This window comes from Physcomitrium patens, chromosome 1, assembly GCF_059467195.1.
Source record: "Physcomitrium patens ecotype Gransden chromosome 1, ASM5946719v1, whole genome shotgun sequence".
Lineage (NCBI taxonomy): Eukaryota > Viridiplantae > Streptophyta > Bryopsida > Funariales > Funariaceae > Physcomitrium > Physcomitrium patens.
The window spans coordinates 9,580,693-9,606,638 of NC_143410.1; the positions used below are offsets into that span (position 1 = coordinate 9,580,693).

The following is a 25,946-nucleotide window of genomic DNA, read 5'->3' on the forward strand; positions in this document are numbered from 1 at the left end:
ACTAGTGGTTCTTGTCGAACCTGAGGTAAAGTTGTTTCTCCAAGTGCCAAAATTTGAGGCTGGTGTAGTTTAGATTGTGCTATCCCAGATACTCCATCATTATGAAGCCTTGCCACCACTCCTTCAATCTCTGTAGTTCTTTGTGATAACGTAGCGAGGGCATTCATAATAGCATCTAACTTAGACTCCGAACTTTCTGTCATACTAATGTCTTGACCTCCGGCTATTCTAAAAGAAGGACAAAAATGATCCTATAAGAGGCAATATTGGTTTATAGGAGGGTAATCCACAACCTATAAAACGCCTTAAGAATTTCAAGAAGAGGAGTAATCCACTCTCTCCAAGAAGAATAAGACTCCAATATTGTAACAAAAGAAGTATCAGTTTAGAGGAGGGTAATCCGCAACCTCTAAAAAATGCTAGTATACCTTCAAGTAGAGGGGTAATCCACACTCTACTAAGAAAGAACTAGCTCTGATATCTCAAGTTAGTGTAGTCTCGACAAACTGTCACGGACACAAAATACAGACTTGAAATCTAACAAGAAGTTCAAGAAGAAGTGGCAGAACTAGATTAAACAGATGAGTACAAGAACAACACCAGAAAGGTAAGCTAGAACTCCAAGAGATGTGTTGTCGAGACTGAAGAACTCTTCAGCCTCGATCCCTATATATACTCCTACTTAGGAAGCTTCTCGAGCTACTTCTATTAACTAGAAAGCTTCTAGAAGGTTCTAGAGGCTTCCTTTCTAGAAGGTTCTAGAACCTTTTCGAGCTACTTCTATTAACTAGGAAGCTTCTAGAAAGTTCCAGGGGATTCCTTTCTAGAAGCTTCTAGAAACTTCTCTTCTAGAAGGTTTCAGAGACTTCCTTTCTAGAAGCTTCTAGAAACTTCTCTCTAAAAGGTTCCAGAGGCTTCTCTTCTAGAAGGTTCTAGAGGTTTGTTTTTTAGAAGGTTCTAGAAACTTCTCTCTAGAAAGTTCTAAGGAATATGTCCCTAACTATGGTATGAAAATGTTGCTTCTTAATAATGAATCGTATAATTGTCTAAAATTATTGTAAAATTAGTAATAATGTATAGAAATTGTATTATGGTTGCAATAATGTTATTGTAAAAAAAACTAGTGAATGGCCAAAAATAATGAAGTGATGCTCAATTGCAAATAATAATAAATTGTAATTTGATATTCATAGATAATTGGTAGCATGGGTGGTGTACATAGTATATTGGCTTTTAAATCCATCCAAAATTGCAAGGATTACTATTAAAAAAACTAGTTTATACTATCATTGCTATTATTGTATGTAATGATGTTAATGTATGTTTTTTTACATCAGCACATAACAATTATATTATTTAAATATAAAATATTAAAAAAACTATTTAATTATTTTTTTTAAGAATAAGTAATTTTTTAGATAATAGAGCTGTTTCATTATCTTTTATAATCATTAGACTATATAAGAATTTTTAATTTTCATACTTAAAAAATTTGATATGCAAAAATATTTATACAATCATATGTGTAAAAATTAAACATTATATTAGTAAGTTGGAGAGACATCTTTAGATTCATTGAGATTACAAATTTAACTCCAAAATCACAAGAATAACATGTATGCTTTCTATTAGGTGAAGGTGGATTGTATTTTAGAAATTACATTATTCAATAATTATTACAGTAAATTGTAAAATATAGAAGTTACATTGAGTATTGTTTCTAAGGACAACAATATAGATGTTATTATAAGAAATGGATTATATCACAATATATATATATATATATATATATATATATTTCTTAATATAATAATATTATGGAAGTAGGTAATAAGTATCTTGTACTTCTTTGTTATCATATGCAATACATATAATATTTATATAATCATGCTTAGCAACATGTACAATTGAAAACATATTATGTATTATAATGGACAAATCCACTTAAACTAAAAACTGGTTTAAAGGTCCTAAGAGCACATTATTATTAGATTAAAGAAGACGTCATGAGAAACTTGACAGGTGGCTTTGAGTGGATTTGAAATACAAAAAAGAAATATAGAACAAAACATTTAAATGCAAAATAGCTTCTTTAATAAGGTTAAAGTAGAAATGATACTTATTAGATTGTCATTCAAAATTAGGATTAGTTTTGTATAGTATCAGATAATTTTAGAAAATTTTAAAATTTAAATAGTATGATTAGATTATAAGGTAACATAAAATAAAATAACAAATTTAAAATAAAACTACAATAAAGCATTTTTTTACATTTGGGATGGCAATTGTATGTTTTATTAGTCATTATGGTCAAATTCAAAATGTTCCAAAAGAGTTCTATAAAATATAAAAAAATACTGATAATCAAATAATTATATTTAAAAATTAGTGGAGTAGTGTAGGACCTATTTTCATTTAAAAAATTGTGAATAAGATTGTGATTATTATAAAATTAGAATTTAGAATTGTACATCTTTAAAAATGCTCAAATTTATATATTTATATTTATGTGTAATCATTTAACACAGACACAAGAACTAAAAATTGTGGTATTACTATTATTACTATTTTTATTTTTATAAAAAATTAAACAGTGATAATTCACAACTGTAAAAAATCAACCATACATCTTAAATTGTATCCCTTTAACTGATGCAGTAACGCATGTGATTATTTTCTCATTTTTGTAAAAAAAACTCAAAACATAAATAATTTGCAGTAAAATAAATTCCATTCGTATCTTTCATTGATTTGATTTTAATTTGATTTAAATTTTCCGAATTCTGAATTAAAAAATAAAATAAAACTAAGGTAAATTTTTGGTGACTTTGTAGATATAAGTTATGAATTAATTCTAGTCAACTGTTGACTATAGAATAACAATGCAAACAAAACTCAAACACAAAAATTGATGCAACTAGTGAATGCTTTTTACTCTTTCAAGAAAAGAATTAAATAGCTAAATCAAAATTATTTCACAGAATGAAAGGCTAAAATTGATGGGCTACTTCAAGCAACGAAAGCAATAAGAAACTTTGTCTATGGTCATGGGTGTATCTTGCCTGTAGGAGCTGCTTCTCACGGTCATGAGACCGGTCAATGAAGCGATAGGAGGTGTGAACAGGGATCACGCTCCCAGAGAAGATGAATGAAGAACACGGTTCCCATTCTCATTCACTCTGTTCAAAACCTAGTCAACGTCCATGTGACGAACCCGAAGTTCCCCAGAGTTCCCCCCCATATGGGCAAAGAACGTGCCATCACCTCGAGGGAAACTGGTTCCCCGCGATAGGGAACGGACTCATGGAGCTGGGGCCAATCAGAGGCCCAATCATGCACGGGGAACAAGAGTGCGTGGAGTGGTGCGCCACATGATTGAACAGATGAATGAAGATGTGCCTGAATAGGATGTACGAAGTGTTTTGTCATCCATCCAGTGCACCTGCCAGACGTGGCTATGGTGGGGCGACCTCCGTCTCGGGCCCGATTCGCTCGTGCAGCTCTGCCGATTGCTGCTCCAGGCCCCGCCGAGGAGCTTTGTTGAGGTTGCGATCGGGGTGTGGAGTGCAGGAGAACTGTGGGAGGAGAAATCTGGTTGTTAATTTTGTTGCACCGGTGAAGCTACGCGTGCCGAGGGTTTTGTCTTTAGTTTGAGACCTGGGAATGGTTTTTAAGAGTAGTGTGTGCTGGAGGGTGTAGGGATTTGTTGCATTTTCTGTTGTGTTAGGTCTTCTGCTTGTGGGAGAGGGCGATAGGCGTGAGGAGTGACTGGATCTGGCACAATGTTGACCAAGTTCGAGACGAAGAGTAACAGGGTGAAGGGGCTGAGCTTTCACTCGCGGCGGCCATGGATTCTCGCCAGCTTGCACAGCGGCATTATTCAGCTGTGGGACTACCGGATGGGCACGCTCATCGATAGGTTCGATGAGCACGATGGTCCTGTGAGGGGCGTCGATTTTCACAAGTCGCAGCCTCTGTTTGTTTCTGGAGGTTAGTTTTCTTCTCCTCCCACTGATTCGTGGCAATTTGAGGAAGCTATTGCTGTGGCCTTGACTGATGAGATCTGCTGCCTCTCAGCGTGTCTTAGCGCATTTGGGGGAGGATGGGGGGTCCGTTCGTCTTTGTTCTATTCATCTAAGTACCTCCACATTGTCTGCATAATCGGGTTTCACGTCGCACTTGGCTTGATTCATTATAGGCTCCGATCGTGGCAAAATCTCCGGGGTGATCGCGACCTAAGAATATATTGAACCGATTATGTCTTGTCGGGACGAATTGTTTCAGGAGCTCTGCGGTAGGGCTGGCATTGAGCATGTAATGTAGCTGTTGAACATGATAGCATGAAAATTCCGTAAACTGCTTTTAGCTAGCAATGGAGCTTCTGTAGATTTAAAGTTGGTGTGTTTAGATCCCGTGCAATATGAGTTGTTTGTAGTGGAAGGTTGAGGAGTTCGAATCGAGGTCGGGATCTTTGAATTGTTTTGGTCGGCTCTAATGCTTGTTTCTTCCTGTAAGTCACACATGTATCTCGACATGTTATTAGGCTGCTTTCATCTGGTTAGATTTTCTAGGTTTTTTTGCTAAACTTTTGTCATTCTTTTTAACATGGTGTGCAATGTGTATGGATATTGGAAATGTAGGGGATGATTATAAGATCAAGGTATGGAACTACAAGATGCGACGCTGCTTGTTCACTTTGCTGGGTCACCTCGATTACATCCGGACGGTCAAATTCCATCATGAAAGTCCGTGGATTGTGAGTGCTAGTGATGATCAGACCATCCGCATTTGGAACTGGCAATCTCGCACATGCATTTCTGTGCTTACGGGACACAACCATTACGTAATGTGCGCATCATTCCATATTAAGGAGGATTTAGTGGTATCTGCATCATTGGATCAGACTGTACGAGTTTGGGATATTGGAGCATTGAAGAAGAAGTCTGTGTCTCCAGCCGACGATATGATGCGACTTGCGCAGATGAATACTGATCTTTTTGGAGGAGGTGATTCTGTAGTGAAGTATGTTCTAGAAGGCCACGACAGGGGTGTCAATTGGGCATCATTCCATCCCTCTTTGCCGCTGATTGTGTCTGGAGCAGATGATCGTCAAGTGAAGCTGTGGAGAATGAATGGTACTCGTCTGATTTGCAGCATTTACGAATGCTTTGTTCGACTGGACAGTTTCAAAGCGATACATTTCCTGATTGCAATGACGTTTGTTCATTTTCGCTGTCTTTAATCTTTTTATAAATTAATTGTGTGGTCGATGATGTTTTTATTACGCCTTTATAGTAATGCACTATTGTAGTTTGATTCCACCTCAAATGTTCTGCAGATACTAAGGCATGGGAGGTGGACACTTTGCGGGGTCATGTGAACAACGTCTCTTGTGTCCTGTTTCACGCACGTCAAGATGTCATTGTATCGAACTCCGAGGACAAGAGCATCCGTGTGTGGGATATGTCGAAGCGCACTGGTGTACAGACCTTTCGAAGAGAGCACGATCGGTTCTGGATTCTTTCTGTCCATCCTGAGATGAACCTTCTTGCAGCTGGTCATGATAGTGGAATGATTGTCTTCAAGCTGGAGAGAGAGAGGCCTGCTTGTGCTGTCCAAGGGGGCACGTTGTACTATGTGAAGGAGCGTTCTTTACGCACTTATGATTTTACTTCTGGAAAGGACAACCCTCTTATTTCCATTCGTCGAGCAGGATCCATGGGGCTAAATCAGGGTCCGCGGACTCTGTCATACAACCCAGCAGAGAATGCAGTTTTATTATGTTCAGATGTCGATGGTGGTTCATATGAGCTGTACATCGTTCCTAAGGAGAGCAACGGCAGGAGTGAGGTAGCTCAGGAGGCAAAGCGTGGGTTAGGTTCATCTGCAATCTTTGTAGCACGAAACAGATTTGCTGTCCTGGAAAAAAACCAAAACCAGATTGTCATCAAGAATCTGAAAAATGAAGTGACCAAGAAAGTCACACTGCCATCCCTTAACACAGATTTGATCTTTTATGCTGGAACTGGAAACTTACTTTGTAGGACAGAGGACAAAATCGTGCTCTTTGATCTGCAGCAACGTGCCACACTGGGGGAGGTCAGCACTCCCTTTGTGAAGTATGTGGTGTGGTCAAACGATATGGAGAATGTGGCATTGCTAAGCAAGCATGCCGTAGTAGTGGCCAACAAGAAGCTCGTGCACAAGTGCACCGTTCATGAGACCATCCGTGTGAAGAGTGGCGCATGGGATGATTCTGGTGTGTTCATATACACTACCCTCAACCACATCAAGTATTGCTTACCAAATGGAGACAGCGGAATTATTAGAACGCTAGATGTACCAGTGTATATCACCAAAGTCAGCGGAAATTCCATCTACTGTTTGGACCGGGATGGCAAGAACCGGGTTATTCAAATCGACGCAACTGAGTATACATTCAAGCTAGCACTCATCCAGCGCAAGTTTGACCAGGTAAGCTACTTGCATTTGCCTTGTTTATACTGTGATTCATGTCCATGTCTTATACAAGTGTAGTGAAACATTTTCTTAATTAAGTTAGACTTGTTTTAGTCACTTCTGAAGTGCAGCAGATCACTTCTTTAAGAGTTGAGTGGTTCAAGCACGTTTCTAATGCGCTTGAAATTAGATGTGCTTACACTGCTTTGCAAATTTTAGTTATTTTTAGTGATTAATGAAATTGGTAATTTATATCCAGGTGTTGCACATTGTTCAAAGCTTACAGCTTTGTGGACAGTCTATTATTGCATATCTTCAACAGAAAGGGTTTCCGGAGATTGCCTTGCACTTTGTTAAAGATGAACAGACTCGCTTCAATTTGGCTGTTGAGTGCGGTAACACTGAAGTTGCAGTAGCATCGGCGAAGGAGATAGACGAAAAGGATTGCTGGCATCGCCTTGGTGTTGAGGCGTTACGACAGGTAAATCTCTGAGCCTTTATCTTGATTGTGGATCCTCTTTTAAGGCTTTTAGAAGCTGGCAGGTTTTCTTCCATGTGAAAGCATTATGGAATTTCTTATGTCCTTAATCTGTTTTTTAGTGTTACAACTCCAAACTATAAATTCCACATCGGTTTTCCTGGGACTCGAACCTATGTGGACTTTTGTACGGCATCATTCCTCCTGTTCTGAGTTCGATTGTTGGAAACTTATTTATTACTCTGAAGTGTACGGATGCTTATCTTCTTCGATGTTGGCCAGTAATCCTTTTATCTTTACTTATGTTAGTCAATGATGTAATGCCTTTCAGGGAAACCACGAGATTGTTGAATATGCATATCAGAAGACTAAGAATTTTGAGAGACTTTCCTTCTTGTATCTTATAACCGGCAATGTGGAGAAGCTTGCAAAGATGCTGAAGATTGCAGAGATGCGTGGTGATGTTATGGGGCGTTTCCATAATGCACTTTATCTTGGCGATGTTCAAGAAAGAGTGGCGATTCTGGAGGAATGTAACCATTTGCCTTTAGCGTATGCCACAGCTAAAGTTCATGGGTTGACTGAAGCAGCTGAGGAATTGGAGAGACAACTTGGTGACAATATTCCATCTCTTCCCGATGAAGAAAAATCAGCTTTATTAATGCCACCAAGGCCAATCCTTCAGGAAAACAACTGGCCATTGTTGGTAGTTAGCAAGGGTCTCTTTGAGGGTATTTTTACAGAAACCGTTGGAGCAGCTGATACGGATGGTGATGACGGAGCTGCAGGAGCTTGGGGAGCAGAAATAGATATTGTTGAGCCAGAGGGCCTCGACGGAGAGACAGTGATTGTTGTTCCAGAAGAGGATAGAGGTGTGTATCATGTAAAGATGACGTTTTGTTTACTATATCTGTGTACAACATTGCGTAAGTTTCTGGAGACATTTTTCGTATTATTTCTGCTGCTGACTATGGTTACTTCTCTTACGTCCCTCTGTTGCTAGGTGATGATGAAGAGGGAGGCTGGGAAATGGAGGATCTAGAAATTCCGGCTGATGCGCATGCACCTGAGGTTTCATTTGAGGCTGCCTATTTTGTTACTCCCTCCGCAGGAGTTCAAAAAAGTCAAAACTGGATTCAGAGCTCTTCTCTCGCTGGAGAACATGCAGCTGCTGGCTCTTTCGATTCAGCAATGAGATTGCTGAGTCGCCAGCTTGGAATCCATAACTTTAAACCTTTGAAGAATATTTTCTTGGAACTTCATCTTGCGAGTCAGGCTCTTCTACCAACTCTAGTATCTGTACCAGAGCTACCTTTGTTTTTGGAGCGAGGGTGGACTGACAGCACACCAATCAATGCGAAGGGATCTCCTGCAATTTTGACGAAGCTTTCCTCCCTTGAAGGGAAGCTCAAGGTTGCATACAAGACGACTACAGAGGGCAAATTCACCGAGGCGCTTCGGTATGTGTTGAGACTTAATCCCTACAGTTTTTTTATCGCCTTGTAGTTGTCACGTTATCCTATGTATTTATTTGTTTCACTACAGGGCCAATTTCTTCGACCATGGATTTGCTCTTTTGCTGACACGCCTATCCAATGAACGTAATGAAAATTCAGACTCTTCCTTGATATTCTGCACACGATACCTGTTGTGGTGGTCGATTCTCGCAAAGAAGTGGACGAGGTGAAAGAGCTTCTTGGGATTGCTAAGGAGTATACTCTGGCACTCAAGATCGAACTCAAGAGGAAAGAACCTGCTTTGAAAGATGATTTGAAGTCCCAATCCGAACTTGCTGCCTACTTTACTCATTGTCAGATGCAACCCACCCATTTGAAGTTGAGTCTGCAGTCAGCTATGTCAATTTGTTTCAAAGCCAAGAACTACAACACCGCCGCATCCATTGCACGAAGACTCCTAGAGTTAAACTTGTCTCCAGCTGTAGCAAGCAAGACTCGCCAGGTAAAATTTGGTTATCTTTTGTCTGCCGCCCTTCAGTACTAGTGATGAGAATACTTGTTGCATTTGTCAATGTCGCCTATCATTGCTTAAGCGTTGCACTAACCATCACATCGACATGAAGTTCCCAGTTTTTTCAAAGAGTACTTTCATGTTTTGCTGTTGTCAACTATGTAGTTACTTTTCTGTATTGGTATAAGAAACCTGCACTTCTTAACTCGTAATTGTCTTGTGATTTATATTTGTTTCATTCATTTTAGTTCAATATTGATGTTTACCTTCTCTTGCAGGTCTTGCAAGTGTGTGAGAAAAACCCAAGAAATGAGATGGAGCTCAACTATGATCCTCGCAATCCTTTTGTGGTCTGTGGGGCTACGTACACTCCAATCTATCGTGGCAGCAGGGATGTTTCATGTCCTTACTGCAAAGCACGTTTTGTTCCCGAGACCGCAAACAGTTTGTGTCCAGTTTGCGATCTTGCTGTGGTCGGGGCTGATGCTTCAGGCCTACTTTGCTCTCCTTCACAAATGCGGTAACTTCAAAGCCTTCAGCAAGAAGTAGCTGAAAAATCTAGAGGTTAGTGCCTCAGTTGGGTCCGTAGGAGTGCTTTGAAAACAGTTTTGAAGAAGCCAAATGATCAGTAGTGGTCATTGAATGCCCAACGAGGGTGGTTAATATGTTTCGCTTAGACATTTTGATTCATTGTACGTTATGTACACAGTATAAATTCATCTATTTTCAACAGTTTTCTGGCAGATAGTATTTGCAGTCTTGCACTTGCAGAGGAGCCTCAAAGAAACCACCATGTCAGTTGTATGTGTGATAACGTGGGCGCTAGTTTCAATATGACTCCTGCGACTCGATCAAATTTCTGCAGGTTACTTGTCAATGGTCACCGCTGTGATCATTCCGCACCATATCAACTCCTGACTCCCAATATTTTGGAAGTGGAACTGTCAAATTCAATTAAATAAAAATTTAAATTGCAGTTGTGATGGTGGTAGTCAAAGAAAACTCACAAACTGCTGCTAAATTTAATTTGCACATAATATATGGTTTTTTTCATATATATATATATATATATATTACACAACTTTATTCCTTCGAATGATATGTTTTTCTTTCAGTCCAAGCTGTACTATTTCAATATCTCATATTTACTAAATTGCTTGTTTCTTATATATAAATGTTATAAATTTATTATCTATATGTATTGCATGTGTACATCATGACATATGTATCTCATATAATAAAATGTTTTATTTCACAAAATTAATATTACATTTTAGGTTGAAAAATATTGTTCTTATTTTAAGATGTTGTCTCCTAACAAAGTTAATTTGTTGGTTGGGAGTTGATGTTTGTTCAATATTTGTTTTAAAGTTTTGATTATTATTTTGAACATTTGACTATTACAATGTTCCAATGTTGTAATTTGATAGTATAATAATGAGTGCTAAATTATATAATTTGTCTTATATAGATTCTTAGTTTCTAAACCATCATATTCATTCAAAATAGTTACTTAGAAACAACATATGTTTATTTGTTAGTATTTTATAGATTCATGCATTCATTTATTGCAAGCAATAAGGTTTGATTTTAAAAAATAAATGCCCAATTTTTAAATTATTTTTGTATCTAATTTAAATTCATCAAATTTTTGCAAAAGTGATCTATTTGGTAGCAATTTCATATTTTTAGACATAAGAGACTTGATTTTATTTTCTCTACATTCTTATACTTTTAATAAAGAAATTAATAAAGAAATTTAGTTAAAATTATATATATATATATATATATATATATATATATATATTATAGTTAAAAGATGTCATAGTTAAATTAAAATAATTATTAGATGGATACCTTCTTTTTATTACATAGACATCCCTTATGCTACACATCCATGTATATGCACAATAATATTATTATTAAACACACATTAATATCATTGAATGTGCTTAAATAGGGATTTGTTTGAAAACACAAGCAGCTTGGTAACAAAGTTTTTGAATTCTAGATGGGTGGATTTAGCCTTCTTGTACTTACAATTGCTCATACATAATAAAAATAACACTTGTTCCTATCTTAAAGAAAGCTTGCACATGACAAACTAGCTCACATAGATATAAGTGTTCCTAGAGTTCTACCTTGCAGCAAGTGGATAGTAGTAATGAGCTATGGAAGATAGCAATTAAGATGGAAGACCACAACCATGATCCTTCACCAATTCTTTCCACATATTCCAATGCACACATTATGTCCTTTCATGATATTGTTGCCATCTAATGTATGAGCAAAGTAAGGGATGCTTTCAAAGCAATTATTTTTAGCATTTGATAGTAAAACAAGACAATGCATTATTTAGAGCATATACAACACCAAACAACAATTGTGTAATATGTTATTGTCATAATATATTCAAGTTCAATATGGCTATCTTCCATGGTGTTGATTCAACAACCACCAACATATTATTTTTTGTCAATTTTTGCTTCATGTAGGAAAAGAAAATGCCAATTATTTGTAGACCTCGAAATATGTTAGTAATGCTGTAAACGATCAAATAACACCATGGATAATATTAACAAATAAAAACCTAACATTGATGGAAGTTGTTAAGGAGATTTTTAGGAACATTGTGACCAACTTATTTTGTACTTGGTACAACCAAAAGAACATTTTGGCAAAAGTAAAGAAGTGGTTTGAAACCAATGAGGATTTTAAAGCCTTTATGCACTGTTGGAAGGATGTTGCTTATGTTGATATGGAGGAGAAACTTCAAATCTTGTAGATAGAGTTGCATAGAGTTTAAACCATCACAAGAGAAGTTATTGACCACATATAAAAAACTTAGATTGTACATCAAGTTCACTTTATTTGCATGTAGATAACAAAGATAATGTATTTTGGGCATTTGGTTACTTCTTTTGCAAAGAAATCACTTGATAATGAAGATATGAATTGCAGTATCAACTGAGGACTTTAATCATGTGTATAACAAAACTCTTCTATTGATAAAAAGTCAAGATCATGCCATACATCATAAAATTGTATATGAGTCTATTATAATTTTGTACTTATATACTAGCCATTTTTGGTGCCTTATTATTTGAAAAACATTCCTACTATACATTCCATAAGGTTTTTGAAAAATTTAGAAATAAATAAATAAATAAATAAATTTATAGATGGCTATACAATCTTAAATTGTATTAGTTTCTTGCAGACAATAATAGGACTTTCATGTTTCTACAAACTAAAGGGACTATTAGATATCAATGAACATATCTTTTTTAATCATTTATTTTTGAATTAGTGGTTAAAATCAATCTTATTGGATGAAAAAATATTACAGAATCTAAGCTTGGAAGATATGTTGTTAGAAATTGCAACACTTCATGAAGAATCTTTATTATATTAACAATGTCTTTAAAGCAATTGCTTTAATACTTTTTACAAAAAATATATGTAAATAATGAATTTATAAATTTTACATATAAAAAGAAGACATGTTGGTAGTATGACATCCCTTCATTTTTAAAGCATCCAACAAGAACCTTTTCCATTTGAGTTGGTAGAAAATGAAAAAAATAAATAAAAAATGTAGAATATAGAGAAATTAGGCACAATAAGCATACTTGTCTTCAATTATTGAAAGGGATGTTCAAACATCAAATAAAGGTGTCTACTTAGTAATTTCTCAAATAAATTAGACTTCAATCAAATTAGTTTTTTTTTTTTTTTTTTTTTTTTTTTTGTAATTAACATTATCATCAATAATCAAAAATTATTTGATTAAAAATAACTTAAATATTTAATCAATACAAGCATATTTAAAATTTTATATATTTAAATTGGTGATTTTAAAAAAAAAAGTTATTTTTGATCTAATATGAAACATTATTACAAACATCCAATAAGAAGATTTTAGAAATATTTCTAGAATATTCTAAAAGATTCTAGAATATTTTAAGAATATTCTAGTAGATTCTAAAAAATTCTTGGATGATTAAAGAAGTTGTTCAAGAAGCTTTTTAGAGTTGCTTCATCTTCAAGCAACTTAGAACCTTCTTGAAAAGCTTCTTAATACTTAATATATATTAGAGTCAAAGCTAAGAAGATCCCTAATCTTGACAACATATCTTTTAGATTCTAGCTTACTTTTCTTAGTATTGATTTTGTAATCATCTGATTTAATTAAGTTCTTATTAGTTTTTTTTATTAGAATTCTTTTGTTTAATTTTTTTTATTTAGTCTCCTATATAGTATATCTATGACAGTTTGTCAAAATTATCATCTTATTAATATTAGAGCTCGATCCTTCTTAATAGAGAGTAGATTATTCTTCTTTTTGAAGACATTTAAGTGCTTTAGATGTTGAGGGGTACCTTCTTTTAAATTGATACTATTTAAAAAAAATCTTTTTTTCTTTTAAGATGGTTAGAGGTGAAGATGTTAGTATGGTTGAGTCTCTTAAGTGCAAATTAGATGTTATTATGAATACATTGAATGCTTTATCTTGTAGAACTGCTAAAATTGAAGGATTTTTTGTGGTGATGCAAGACCTAGAATATTTCAGCCTATGATGCAACCACTTTCTTAAGCTTCTATATCCAAGGAGGCATTGGCACATGTACATTTATAAGAAAAATCACTTATTCAATAATATAAAGAGCCTTGAATTAATCTTGTAATTATTTTTGATGGCACATGTTCCAAATTTTGATAATTTTTTAATAAAATTTGATTAGTATTTTTTTTATAATTTAATTCCTATTCAAAAATGGAGTTGCAAGTTGGTTTTGTTGGAACCTTGCTCAAAAAACAAGCCTTATCTTATTTTGCTCTTTTATTTGAAAAGAAATCTACAATCTTAAATAACTTTGAAGTTTTTTTATAAGCATTTGTAGAATCATTTGGAAAACAAGACAAGGCTCAATGGACAACAACAAAAATTTACTCATTATGTCAAAAGTCATGCTTTGCATCAATTTCTGTATTTGATTTTAGGCAATTGACTAATGACATTAATTGGAATGAATAAGGTCTTATAAGGCAATTCTATTAGAAACTAAAGGATGATATAAAAGACTTATTATTATCATTATCTGATTCTCAAATATTCAATAAAACTATCAGCTAAGCTATGAAGTGCAATAATCAATTATTTTAATGCTATTAAGATTAATGTTTGTGGACTTTGAAAAAAAAATATACTAAAATTTTTTACTTTTTTTCTTCAAAAAATAATTTTTTTTTACACTTCGATGTTGAAGATATGCAAATTGATGCAATATAATTCAAATTTCTTTTAGTAGAAGAAAAGAAGCGTCAATTTGAAAAAAGTTTATATTTGTGTTGTGATAAAGAAGGCTACAAACTTAGAAACTATCTTAAGAAACAACTTATAACTAGGATTTGGAGTGAAATTGTTTAGAAAAATGAAGAGGCGCAATTACAATAGGAACCATATAGCTGAATATTTCAATTCTTCAAATTCATCAAGGCCTTTCTTTCTTTGCTCAACTTGTTCATTTCTTTATTATATCTTTATTTTTTAGCCCACAAAAACTTCAAATAAATACTTTGTTAGATTCAAGAATATCTACTTATTTTTTAAATGAGGAGTTTTCAAACTTCATAAAAAAAATTTAATATAGAAGTCAAAACCTATATATATATATATAAAAATATAAAAGTAATAGATGGTCGATCTTTATCTTTAAGCAATGTTATTCATGAAACCATACTCATGGAAATATCATTTATAGGCCATAGTAGCAAAATAATTTTCAATATTGTTGAAACCTTATCCAATTCTATCATTTTAGAACTTTTGTGATGAAAAAGATATAATCAATTTGTGCATTGGAGGTTTTACAAGGTTGAATTTTTTATAGAATCCCTTTAAGTAAAACCTATCAAGAACTCATCAATAATAAAGTCTTTATTTCTTAAATTAAAGGCTTTTATGAAGATGGCTAAAAAAGAAATGCCATCTGTATTTTATGCAACTTTAGCTTATAAAGAAGAAAACTTGCTAATAGCTATTTCATAGTAATCTAAGAAATTTCAAAATATCTTTGAAAAAAATATTAATGTATTTCCACAACATTGACTATATGATTGTGTTATTGATCTTCAAGCAAGGGCTCAACTACCGTTTGATTCAATCTATAATCTATTATAGAACAATTTTTTGGCATTAAAGGATTACATCAATGAAAATCTTGCAAAAAAGTTTATTTGGTATTCCAAATCTCCAATAGTTGTACCAATATCTTTTGTGAAGAAAAAATATAGATCTTTACAAATGTATGTTGATTATTATGGTTTCAACAATATAAAAATGAAGAATTATTATTCATTATTGTTGATATCAAGGCTATTGAAGCAACTTAGTCAAGCCAAAATCTATACCAAAATAGATTTCTATGGAGTATACAATTTAATGTAGATTAAAAAAAATATAATGAATGAAAGATAGTATTTCAGCTAAGATATAGATATTTTGAATATAATGTCATGCCTTTAGGATTAAAATATGCTCTAACTATATTCTAGCATTTGATAAATGATTTTTTTAAAGAATTCTTGAATAAGTTTGATATCTATTATCTTGATAATAACTTAATCTACGGTAAGACTTTTGAAGAACATAAAAAATATGTAAGATTAGTCTTGCAAAAATTACAAGATGTAGGATTATGTACCAAATTAAAAAAATGTGTATTGCATCAATTAAAATTAGAATTTCTTAGATATATTATATTCAATAAAGGCTTATTGATAGATCCAAAGAAAGTTCAAGTTGTAATAGAGTGGACAACTCGAAAGACAATATGAGATATACAATGTTTCTTTGAATTTGCTAATTTCTATTAGATATTCATCAAGAATTACTCCCAAGTTGCTACTGCTCTTACTTGATTGTCATCCAAAGATAAATTGGAATAAGGGCCTCAAGCACAAAAGGCTTTATAAGATTTAAAGTTAGATTTTATTACTTCTCTAATCTTAATGCAACTAGATTTCACAAAGGCCTTCTATTTAGAGAGTAATGCTTTGAACTTTGTATTAGGAGTTGTATTATTACATATAAAAAATAATAGAAAGCTTCACCTAGTTGCATTTTATTCTAAAATTTTTTCAGCTATAAAGATCAATTATGAGATTTATGATTAAGAGCTTTTTAGAATTGTAGACTCTTTTCAAAAATGGTGGAACTTATTAGAAGGCACTGTATATCCTATGATTGTATATAGATCACAAAAATTTAGAATATTTCATATTAATTGAGATTTTGCATCACCACTAAGCTTATTAGAATATGTTATTATTTCATTTTGATTTTGTGATTATATATTGACCAAAAAAATAGCAAGGACTATTAAATGTTTTATCAAAAAAATCATATCTTACTTTAAAGGATAGAGAAGTAATATTTGATGAGCAATATATCATTCTTTTGAAGCTAAAGTAATTTTTTCTTTGTACTATTTCTATGATTATACCTATTAATTCAAGTTTTTTTAAACAAATGTATGCAATGTGAACTAAGAACTCACATATTATCAAGTAGTATCTTGACAATCATAAGTTTAGGTTTGTCAAAGATCTTTTGTATTTTAAAGATTGTTTATATATTCTAAAAGGACCAATACGATGTCGTATTTTTCAATCTCATCATGATTTTCTAATTGCAAGACATTTTGGATTTAACAAAATATTAGAGCTTATCTCTTAAGAATTCTGGTGGCTTCAAATGTTGAAGATTGTAAAAGGACTTTGTCTTCTTGTGTGACATCTATTTAAGATCCAAGAATTTTTGACATTATTCTTATGGACTTCTACAGCCATTACCAATTTTGAAGCAATCACGGTCTTTAATATTAATATAGTTTATCATTAATTTATTTCTGTTAGCTATATTTGATGATATCTACATTATTATAGATCGACTTGAAAAAATGGCATATTTAGTCCCATGCAAAAAACCAAGTTTTATAGAAGAAATGACAAGGTTCTTCTTTGATAATATATATCAATATCATAGCCTATCTAATAACATCATTTTTGATTGAAGACCTTAATTTATATCAAAGTTTTGAAAATATTTTTTTGAGATATTAAAGATTGATATTAATTTTTTTTTTTTTGCCTTTCACCTTCAAATCAATGGTCAAATAAAACAAGTCAATGAAGTTTTAAAGCAATATTTGTAATATATTATCAACTATCAACAAGATGATTGGACCTTATATTTATCTTTAATAGAGTTTTTTTATAATAATATTCTTCATGCTTTAACTAAGAAAATACTATTTTATGCCAATTATAGCTACCATCCAAAGCTTGATTTTTTAGGTACATTAAAGGATGAAAATCCAACAGTTGAAGATCTTGTAAAATAATTGTCACAACTCCAGACAACTTTGAAGCTCCATTTACAAGCAATTGAAGCTTCTTACAAAGCATCTTTAAACAAATTTAAAAAGAAATCTTAAACTTTTTAAGATGGAAATAAAATATGGCTTTTTTGACAAAATATCAAGACCAATTGGCCTTACAATAAGTTGGACTATTGAAGGCTTCGGCCATTTTGTATTCAAAAGCAAATCAATCTAATGGCTTATCAATTGAAACTACTTACATCTATGAAGGTACATCCAATCTTTCATATTTCTCTTAGAGACTTATTTAGAATCAACTATTCCAAGAATAATACAACCATCACTACCTTATATTGAAATAGATAATCATGTGAAATATGAGGTGGAAAAGATCATTGATTTTTGGTGAAGAAGAAAAAAGTTTGAATATTTTATTTATTAGTGCAGCTACAATATCAATGAGCATATATAGAAACCAGCAAAAAAACCTAATTAATATGCTGCAAAAGGTATACGAGTTTCGTTGACACTATTTTCTGAAATCTAAACCTATTTTAGAATGATTTTTCTATAAAGCTATTGTTAGGATGTTATATATAACAAAAAAATAAATATTACTCACAATTTTTTTAGAATTTAGTATATTTTATTTATGATCCAATATGCCAAGTTGGAAAATTTTAAAATCATGAATTTCAAAGTAGAGATAGAATTAGAGCTTTTCTTATCACTGCTACCAGATCAACCACTCTAGCTCTTGTAACCTTTGGAAGATCATCTTCAAGATGAAGTTAGATCTTCTTGAGGGAAAAAATGCCTATGGTACAATTAATTCAAATAAGAAAATCTTAAAGATGATGCTCGAGCTTTGGTTGTTCTATTACAAATATAGAACCAATATCCATCATGGAACTTGGAGTTAAAAATGGAGGTGAAGTTACAAACATCTAACAAGAAGACTTTTGAAATATTCAAAAAATATTCTATTAGGTTCTAAAAGATTTTAAAATATTCTTAAAATATTTAAAAAAAATATTTTTGAAGGTTTTGGAAGATTCTAGAAAGTTCTAGGATGATTAATGAAGTTGTCTAAGAAGCTTCTTAGGGTTGCTTCATCTTCAAGCAACATGAGAACTTCTTGATAAGCTTTCTAATATCTAATATTATTAAGGTTAACAATGAGGGGATTCTTAGTCTCAATATCACATCTTTTAAAGCTTTAGCTTACTTTTCTTGGTATTCATCTTATATTCATCTGATTTAATTAAGTTCTTGTTAGTTTTTTTGTTGAAACTCTTTTGTTCAATTTCTTGTTTGATCTCTTGTTTGATCTCTTGTATAATATATCCATGACAAATATAAAAGTAAAGGCGTATAGAATAGATAATTTAAATACAAAATTTAAGTAAGGAATGATTGTCAAAAAGAATTTAGTACATTTAAATATCAAAGAACTTATACATTATCATAAATATAGAAAAAATGATTTTTTTTATAGTAGTGGACATGATGAAAGAAGACCTTGTATTAAAAAAGATGTGGACAAATTAAAAATTGGTTTAAAAAAAATACATAAATGTTGATAGTACTTAAAATTAGAAAAGTGAAAAAAAGATAAAAATTAAAAAATAAAATATATTACCAAATTATTTATATGCTTTGATGAAAAATAATCAATATTAGAAAAATATAAAAAATTAAAAGTTGGAATAGAATTTAGGCTTTTAGATTCAAAACTTGTATTAAATAAATATATAAATAAAGATATGCATATAAAAATATATATATATATATATATATATATATATAAATAAATAGAAATTTTAAAATTATATATATTAAAAATTTTAAAAATGAATAAAAATTGAAGAATTTGATTTGTCAAACAATAAAAATAAAAGAAATTAAATTTAAATTTATTTAATTTTTTTAGAAATACTAAATATGTAAATTAATTAAAACTAGAATAAAATCACTTTGACTCAAAAATAAAACTAAAAATAATTAAATATACAAACACAATTTATAGTACATTTAAATCCAATTCCTTTGATATTAATCACAAATATCTTGTATCATAGATTTTATTCTAAAAGAACTACCATTTCAACCACAAAAAAATAAAAAAATAAAAAAAATCTGGCATCACATACCAAGAACACATCGTGGAATAAATTCCAATAAATTCATCAACCAATGTGAATTATCCGTAGAAGTAAAGGAATAAGCCAGACGTATAAATATAAATAAATGGATGAGAACTGAGAAACGTTCATCGAGAAGGACGGATGAGAGGGGGGGGTGGGCACAGAATGACGGGCAGTAGCAGCACTGGAGAGTGGGTTGTATATGAATGGGAGAGCGGGGAGGTCTAGGGTTTACGACCCTTCATTTTTGCAGTACCAGCAGCAGCGCTCTGGTCCTCCTCTCCGCTCCTCCGCTCCCCTCCCCTTCCCTTCCCCGCTGGTCATCGGCGCTTGCGATCCACGCCCCGACCGCGCTCCGACTACGCTCTACCTTCTTTCGCCTCTCTTTTCCGCTTCTTTTGACTTCTTTCGCCCTCGCTCTCGTGGCGTGTTGCGTCAGCTCTGTGATTTGGAGGTGAGTGAGGTTTTAGCTAGCGGCGGGGTGCTGTTTTTCTGCGGCTCTGTGTGTCAAGGGACTGATTCTGGAATGGTGTGTGCTGTGAGTTGTTGGCTAGGATATTGCAGACCTTGTGCTGGAGTTGGCGACCTCGCAGTTTTCTGTCTGTGATGTTGTTGTTTTTGTTTTTGTTGTCGTCGTCGTCGTCGTCTTGTCCTTGTAGAAATCTACTTACCATTCTCTTTTTTTTCTTTTTTCTTTATTTGGAAGTATTAAGAACCAATGGCTTACTTACCTCTCATTTTTGCGGTTCAAAATTTAGACATCGGTTGGTGTGGGAGTTGAGAGGTGAGACATGGGTCGTATGACAGGGATAGACAGGTTTTAGTTTGTTTTCTTGGTGAGTTGTGGAGTGTTTGTCTTTGTGTGGGTTGATGTAGAATTTTCGAGGTGGAGTTAGGTTTGTTGACAGGGAGATGTGGAGGAAGCATGAAGAGGCTGGTTTACACGGGTTTATACTAGTAGAGCGGGGTCTATTATGTTGTTTGGGAAGAGTTAACATGTTCATGGCCGATTTTTTTCTTTGAAAGACTTGCAAAGAATTTTTAAAATTTTTTCTTCAGAGAAATAAAATGTGTAGGGTTTCAATGAATATAACAGTAGTTGGAGTGATTAGGTCATTGTTACATACATGATGGTATTATGAGCAAGACGAGAATATTTTGTCTCTCTGCGTCATACGTCATGGGTCCTCGAAATGAGGAGGTGCATTCTTGAGGGGGTCGTGGTCGTTGTTTGTCCCGAAGGGAGAACGGATTGTTCGTGGTTTTGCTTGGTTGATATTTTAGGGTTTGTAGCTGGCTTGGGAGCGCTTTGATCAGTATGCCAAGCTTTTCTATGTTCATTCTTCTTACCATTTTTTTTCTTTCAGTTGTACAGAATCTCAGCCTCCTCGTTTCCCTGTGATATTTTCAGGTCTCAATGTCTCAGTTACGGCTGAGAAGTAGCGACCAGCAAGTGGTCCAATAGGTCCTAAAACTATTTTGCAATCGTGTTGAGACTATGAACAGGCCACCGCATTTTTTTCGCCTGGACCTGGTGATTGTGCTGTCCTGTTGCGGCTTGAGCGATATCTCGCATACAGAAATTTTAGTCCTCTGAAGAAAATACTAGCCGCGTAAATCAGGACGTGTATAACTATACACTGCGCCATGGCGAGTTCTCTGTCAGACATGTCTACTCAGTCAGGACTAGCAGGTGGGACATCTGGTGTGAATGGAAGGCTCGAGGAACCTGATCACTCAAGTGCCTATTGGTATTTTAGTCGGGAAGAGATTGAGAAACATTCGCCTTCCAGATTGGATGGAATTGACATCAAGAAGGAGACATACTTCCGGAAGTCCTACTGTACGTTTTTGCAAGATCTTGGCATGCGGTTGAAAGTGTAAGAACTCGAATCTGGTGTTGGTTTATTGGAATAGCGTATATATCTGTGTTCATTTTTTTTTCCTCATGTCCACTTACGTTTCAATATCTCTTTAATCGAAAATACCAAGTCGCTACCTATTGCGGACACTTCTCTGCACAATCTCTAATGTTTGTATTCGTTTGAAAATCCATTTTTAGTTTCTTGTTTTCTTTCTTATGAAGAGGTCTCCTCATTCAACCCCTGTTTAAACCGTATCTTGGTTAGTGGAAACTCATGCATTTCCTACTCAGATAGTTGCTGAAGTATCATTAAACACGAATTTAGCAAACCTGACCTAGACCATTGGATTTCGCAGGCCTCAGGTTACTATTGCAACAGCCATTGTGTTCTGCCATCGGTTTTTCCATCGACAATCGCACAAGAGGAACGACAGATACGTGAGTGTCTCCTGTCCCTAACCTGGATTCATCTTTAGGTACTGGGTATGGTGTTCCTCGACAATTTCCATAGTTTTGAGAACTTCTGAACGGCCTATGCTGTAACCTTTATCTACACTTATAATCATGTGTTTGCGATGGCAGATGATAGCCACCGTGTGCATGTTTTTGGCTGGGAAAGTGGAAGAGACACCCCGTCCTCTTCGAGAAGTTATCGTGTTCTCTTATCACATTCGGTTCAAGAAAGATCCATTAGCTAAGGAGCGAATCAAACAGAAGGTATTTATTGCATTAGTCAGTTATTTATTTGTAGATGTTTTCTCGGTTGAGGACTGGAGAGTTACTTGGGTGGATATTCTCTTCTGAATCTTTCGAATTAAAGCTCACATGGATCTGCATTCGAAACTATGGACTTAGTGAGTTATATTCTTCTTTGCACTTGTTTATGTAAAGTATTCTTCATGTCTGTCAGGAAGTTATTGAAGAACAGAAAGAGTTGGTTTTGGCTGGGGAGCGGTTGGTCCTGACCACTTTGGGCTTTGATTTGAACATTCATCACCCATACAAACCCTTGGTGGCAGCTATCAAGAGATTCAAAGTGGCTCAGAACACTCTTGCGCAGGTTGCATGGAATTTTGTGAATGACGGGTAAGTGGAAGCACAAGCTCTATTTGCCTTCTAGCTGCCCTAGGTACAATAAATGGAAGTGTTATTTCCAGCACAGTTAGATTCGATAGAAGCAAACATTGTATGCTGGAAGTATACACAAAATTTGGCCTTTGAATTCTTATTTGTGCTTTGTCACCTGATCATGTAATAATACCCGGCTGTCAGCACTTTACGTTAAGGCTGAAGGGCCAAGATGCCACTTTTAGAGATCAGCAGATTAATGTTCTTTGTGCTGAAAACTGTGACCACTGTAGTCGGAAAGGCTAATGTAAGGGTGATTATTGTCCAGACTTCGCACGTCACTTTGCCTGCAATTTAAGCCTCACCACATCGCTGCGGGAGCTATCTTCCTCGCTGCTAAGTTTCTCAAAGTGAATCTGCCGAAGGAGGGTGATAAAGTGTGGTGGCAGGAGTTCGAAGTTACCCCAAGACAATTAGAAGGTTAGCCTTCCTTTTCCTTTCATTCAGCCAAACTCTGTATAATACCAAGTGCTTCTTTGTCGTAGTGTTCTTGAACTTGTGATATTCCTTGCGTCTTCCCATACTTACTCGCATGTAAGCTGAAAGGATGTCCTCGCTCCAGTTTACTCAGTTTCTGGTCAGCCTTCTTATGTTCGATTTAGAGTAGGTTTTTCTTGTTTTAACCGATGTTTTCCAAGTAGGATACTTGACTCTTATTGCGTTGATATTTAGATCGGGCACAGATCTCATAAGTGTCAGTTTTTGGTTTTCAGAAGTTAGCAATCAGATGTTGGAACTTTACGAGCAGAATAGAAATAACGGCGCAACAGGCTCACTGGCTAACGACCCAAGCCCCAGTGAAATGAACCGGGGCCATGCTCCAGCAAGTTCATTCCAAGCACCTTCTGCAAATGGAAATCACCAACAGCAAAGCACTTCAGGAAAACCTCAAGCAGTGGAATCGAATGCAGATGAAGCCTCTAGCCACCAGGTTGAAGACAAGGCAGGCGATACTTTGCGGTCGTTGTCACCTCGTGAGCGTACCTCGGATGCTAGACGGAAGGGTGGTCCTGAGCCACCTGAAGGACAAATCCTGAACAGGGTGATTAAGCAGGAGATAACTGTGAAAACTAAAGTGGTTAGAGCAAATGTGGAAAAAAATGAGCTGCATATCGAGAGTAGAGATTTCAATTCTATTGCTACTCAAGTCGATAAGAAAGATGGAGAATCTGTCGCATGAGAGTGGCAAAGAATGTGGATTGGTTGAGACGGAAAAAAGAAAAAAAAGAAAAAAAAGGAAAAACAGAAAAAAGACTCAAGAAGAGAGCAGTCATCTTCGTTTAATCTGATGCTGTGATAGTGAATCAAGAGCTTCAGAAATAAGAGTTTCGGTAGTACAGAATAATATGAGGATTGGTGAGCTTGAATATGGTCGACTAAGACGAGCCGAAGGCACCTTTGCATCTGGGAACATAAATTATGCCACTTAATCAGAGATGGAGGGTGCAGGTGCGCCACGTAATCAAAAGTTAGAAAGGATCTTGGGTGTCGTTTAACTTTGTGAACGAAGCTGTACACTTTGCTAGCTTATGGAAGTATAGGTGCGCTGATTGTTTCTAATAATCGGGGGTAAAAATGATGGCGGTGATGTCGACACTGTCGAACTCTTCACCGTGTGATCGAGTTGGAAAATTTAATAGCGGAGGTGGTTTTGTTTCTTTAATTTCAAAGAACACTTTTAAGGAGAAATAATCGTACCAGCGTTTAAGGCAACAGGTATGTTTCATTCGTCTAGATTCTTTAGATATTGTTTTATTTTTTCTGTGTCGTTACTTCTGGCACTATATCTTGCTAAGAACTGTCATGATTTGTGCTTAAATCATAAATTGTGAATGATGGTTTTCATGCCCATGGTTGCTATCTCCAAATCTAAGCATAGATTTTTGAATTTAGTGACGAATGTTCTGAAATACCGTAAATTGTTCCGGTCACTCATCAAGCATAGCTTTCAAGGCGTGTTTTGGATGTTGGGATTGTTCCCACTAGAAAGTACATATAACTTAGCCATATTTCGGAGTGTTCCTAAATTGTCTTGGCTTTGATGTCAACTCCACCGTTGATCGCATATGTCACTATAGTCTGTGCAAACTAGATTCTGAGATGCATGTCTGTTTTCAGGGAACTCCCTCGAGTCTAATGACCACGCTGATGTAGAATGGGACAATAGGGCCAAAGGGGACATTTTCCAGAAAGGGTGGAAGATGATGAATTGACGAGGACAGGTGGCAGCCTGAGGCCTTCATCATGATCAGCAGATAAGAAGTCTCTCCCTCATCGTAGTCGGTCTTGGGGCTCAGAGCTCTGAAGAAGCTGAAGGGCACGGGAATTAGAAAAAAGGGTACAAGGATAGGAGGCATTACCCTCACACCCGGAGCACTACAGAGATTATCATTCTTCACACTAAAAGTGCGTTTTCATTTCATTTGGCGTGATTAAATGTAGAGTCCTTGGATTTGCTGTCTTATTTTATTCAATCGTGTACTCGTTTCCCTATGACTGAACTGTGAATTTCATGATTCTATTTTTATTTGTGTGTTGTCTTCTTTTTGACAGGTATGGTCGAATGACTGGGGAGAAATTTTTACCTTAACCTTAAAAGATTTAGGCCTTAATGAGTGGGAGATGCAAGAGTACATTTTTGATAGTTTAGGGGTTTTTGTCATTGAGAGAAGAGTTCCTTTCACGAATAGAGCGTGCTATTTTCCAGTATTCATCATGCTGTGAAACCAGTGAGGAGATGTATTATAGATTTTTTACGGTTAACTAACGTGGAAATCGAGGGAGGAAACACTTTGATGTTGATATGCGGATTTGGAAGTAACAGCAGCATGCGTACTTCCGACGAGACGCGCGAGTTCTTTGTTAACATGGTAATGTTATTTTTCTCCGAACATCCGCCACTCGTTGCCTCTCATGCTTGATTCCTAACGGTTCAGTCATCAAAGACATTTTGTGTGGACTTCATGTGTACTCTAATTTCATCCCTTGTGATTTGTAATTATTATTGTCCCTTTTCGAAAGTATTTACTGTAAACTCATTTTAGATTTTAGATTGTATGTCGACTCTAATTCTCACTCGCTTTTGAGACATCTTCTATGAACAATAGTCATAATTGTCTTGCCCTGGAATTATCACTGGTAAATTGCATGCAAACCCTACACTCTAGGTTTACTTCATGACTTTTGAGACTTCTCATGTGATTTTTAGGTATGATCGTCCCGCTTTAATGACATTTCATGTGGAATCTATGGAAAGTCTTCTCGGCATTTTTGCTCACACTAGAGGATCATATCCAATCCTGAATCAGCTTAACCTTCGGTTATTTCACCTTAATAACTACCCTACATACTCAATTGATTATCATTGCTCGCACTAGCACTTTCTTCCGATGATGTCGCCGCTCTTTCACATGTCACACTCCTTGTCTGCCGCTACAATACACATTATCTCAATTACTTACACCCTCTTGCACACTTGCCATTCAAAAAACATGTACGCAGCTACACTCAATCGG

The 25,946-nt window shown here is 34.8% G+C and overlaps 2 protein-coding genes across 3 annotated transcripts; both read left to right on the forward strand.

Annotated features, from left to right (window-relative positions):
- Positions 1-3,496: 3,496 nt before the first annotated feature.
- On the forward strand, positions 3,497-9,648 carry LOC112283206 (coatomer subunit alpha-1). Its single transcript, XM_024521647.3, has 8 exons — positions 3,497-3,990; positions 4,641-5,135; positions 5,339-6,474; positions 6,719-6,940; positions 7,269-7,809; positions 7,941-8,397; positions 8,554-8,896; positions 9,184-9,648. The coding sequence occupies exons 1-8, from the start codon at positions 3,783-3,785 to the stop codon at positions 9,427-9,429; spliced, it is 3,648 nt and encodes a 1,215-aa protein (XP_024377415.1). The 5' UTR covers positions 3,497-3,782; the 3' UTR covers positions 9,430-9,648.
- A 10,021-nt stretch (positions 9,649-19,669) lies between these two features.
- On the forward strand, positions 19,670-25,322 carry LOC112286894 (cyclin-T1-4). 2 transcript variants are annotated; one of them, XM_024529265.3, is made up of 9 exons: positions 19,670-19,893; positions 20,851-21,319; positions 21,660-21,741; positions 21,886-22,020; positions 22,214-22,389; positions 22,700-22,851; positions 23,145-24,147; positions 24,550-24,837; positions 24,985-25,322. In XM_024529265.3, the coding sequence occupies exons 2-7, from the start codon at positions 21,087-21,089 to the stop codon at positions 23,609-23,611; spliced, it is 1,245 nt and encodes a 414-aa protein (XP_024385033.1). In that variant the 5' UTR covers positions 19,670-19,893; positions 20,851-21,086; the 3' UTR covers positions 23,612-24,147; positions 24,550-24,837; positions 24,985-25,322. The 2 variants fall into 2 exon arrangements, with proteins under 2 accessions (XP_024385033.1, XP_090105700.1); XM_090249574.1 differs by having other exon boundaries at positions 19,684-19,893; positions 20,946-21,319.
- The last annotated feature ends 624 nt before the right edge of the window (positions 25,323-25,946 follow it).

Coding starts and splice junctions, on each gene's coding strand:
- LOC112283206 (XM_024521647.3), top strand. CDS start 3,783: ATGTTGACCAAGTTCGAGACGAAGAGTAACAGGGTGAAGGGGCTGAGC. Junction 5,136..5,338: donor GAAGCTGTGGAGAATGAATG/GTACTCGTCTGA, acceptor AATGTTCTGCAG/ATACTAAGGCATGGGAGGTG. Junction 8,398..8,553: donor AAATTCACCGAGGCGCTTCG/GTATGTGTTGAG, acceptor ATGAAAATTCAG/ACTCTTCCTTGATATTCTGC.
- LOC112286894 (XM_024529265.3), top strand. CDS start 21,087: ATGGCGAGTTCTCTGTCAGACATGTCTACTCAGTCAGGACTAGCAGGT. Junction 21,742..21,885: donor ACAAGAGGAACGACAGATAC/GTGAGTGTCTCC, acceptor TTGCGATGGCAG/ATGATAGCCACCGTGTGCAT. Junction 22,021..22,213: donor AGGAGCGAATCAAACAGAAG/GTATTTATTGCA, acceptor CATGTCTGTCAG/GAAGTTATTGAAGAACAGAA.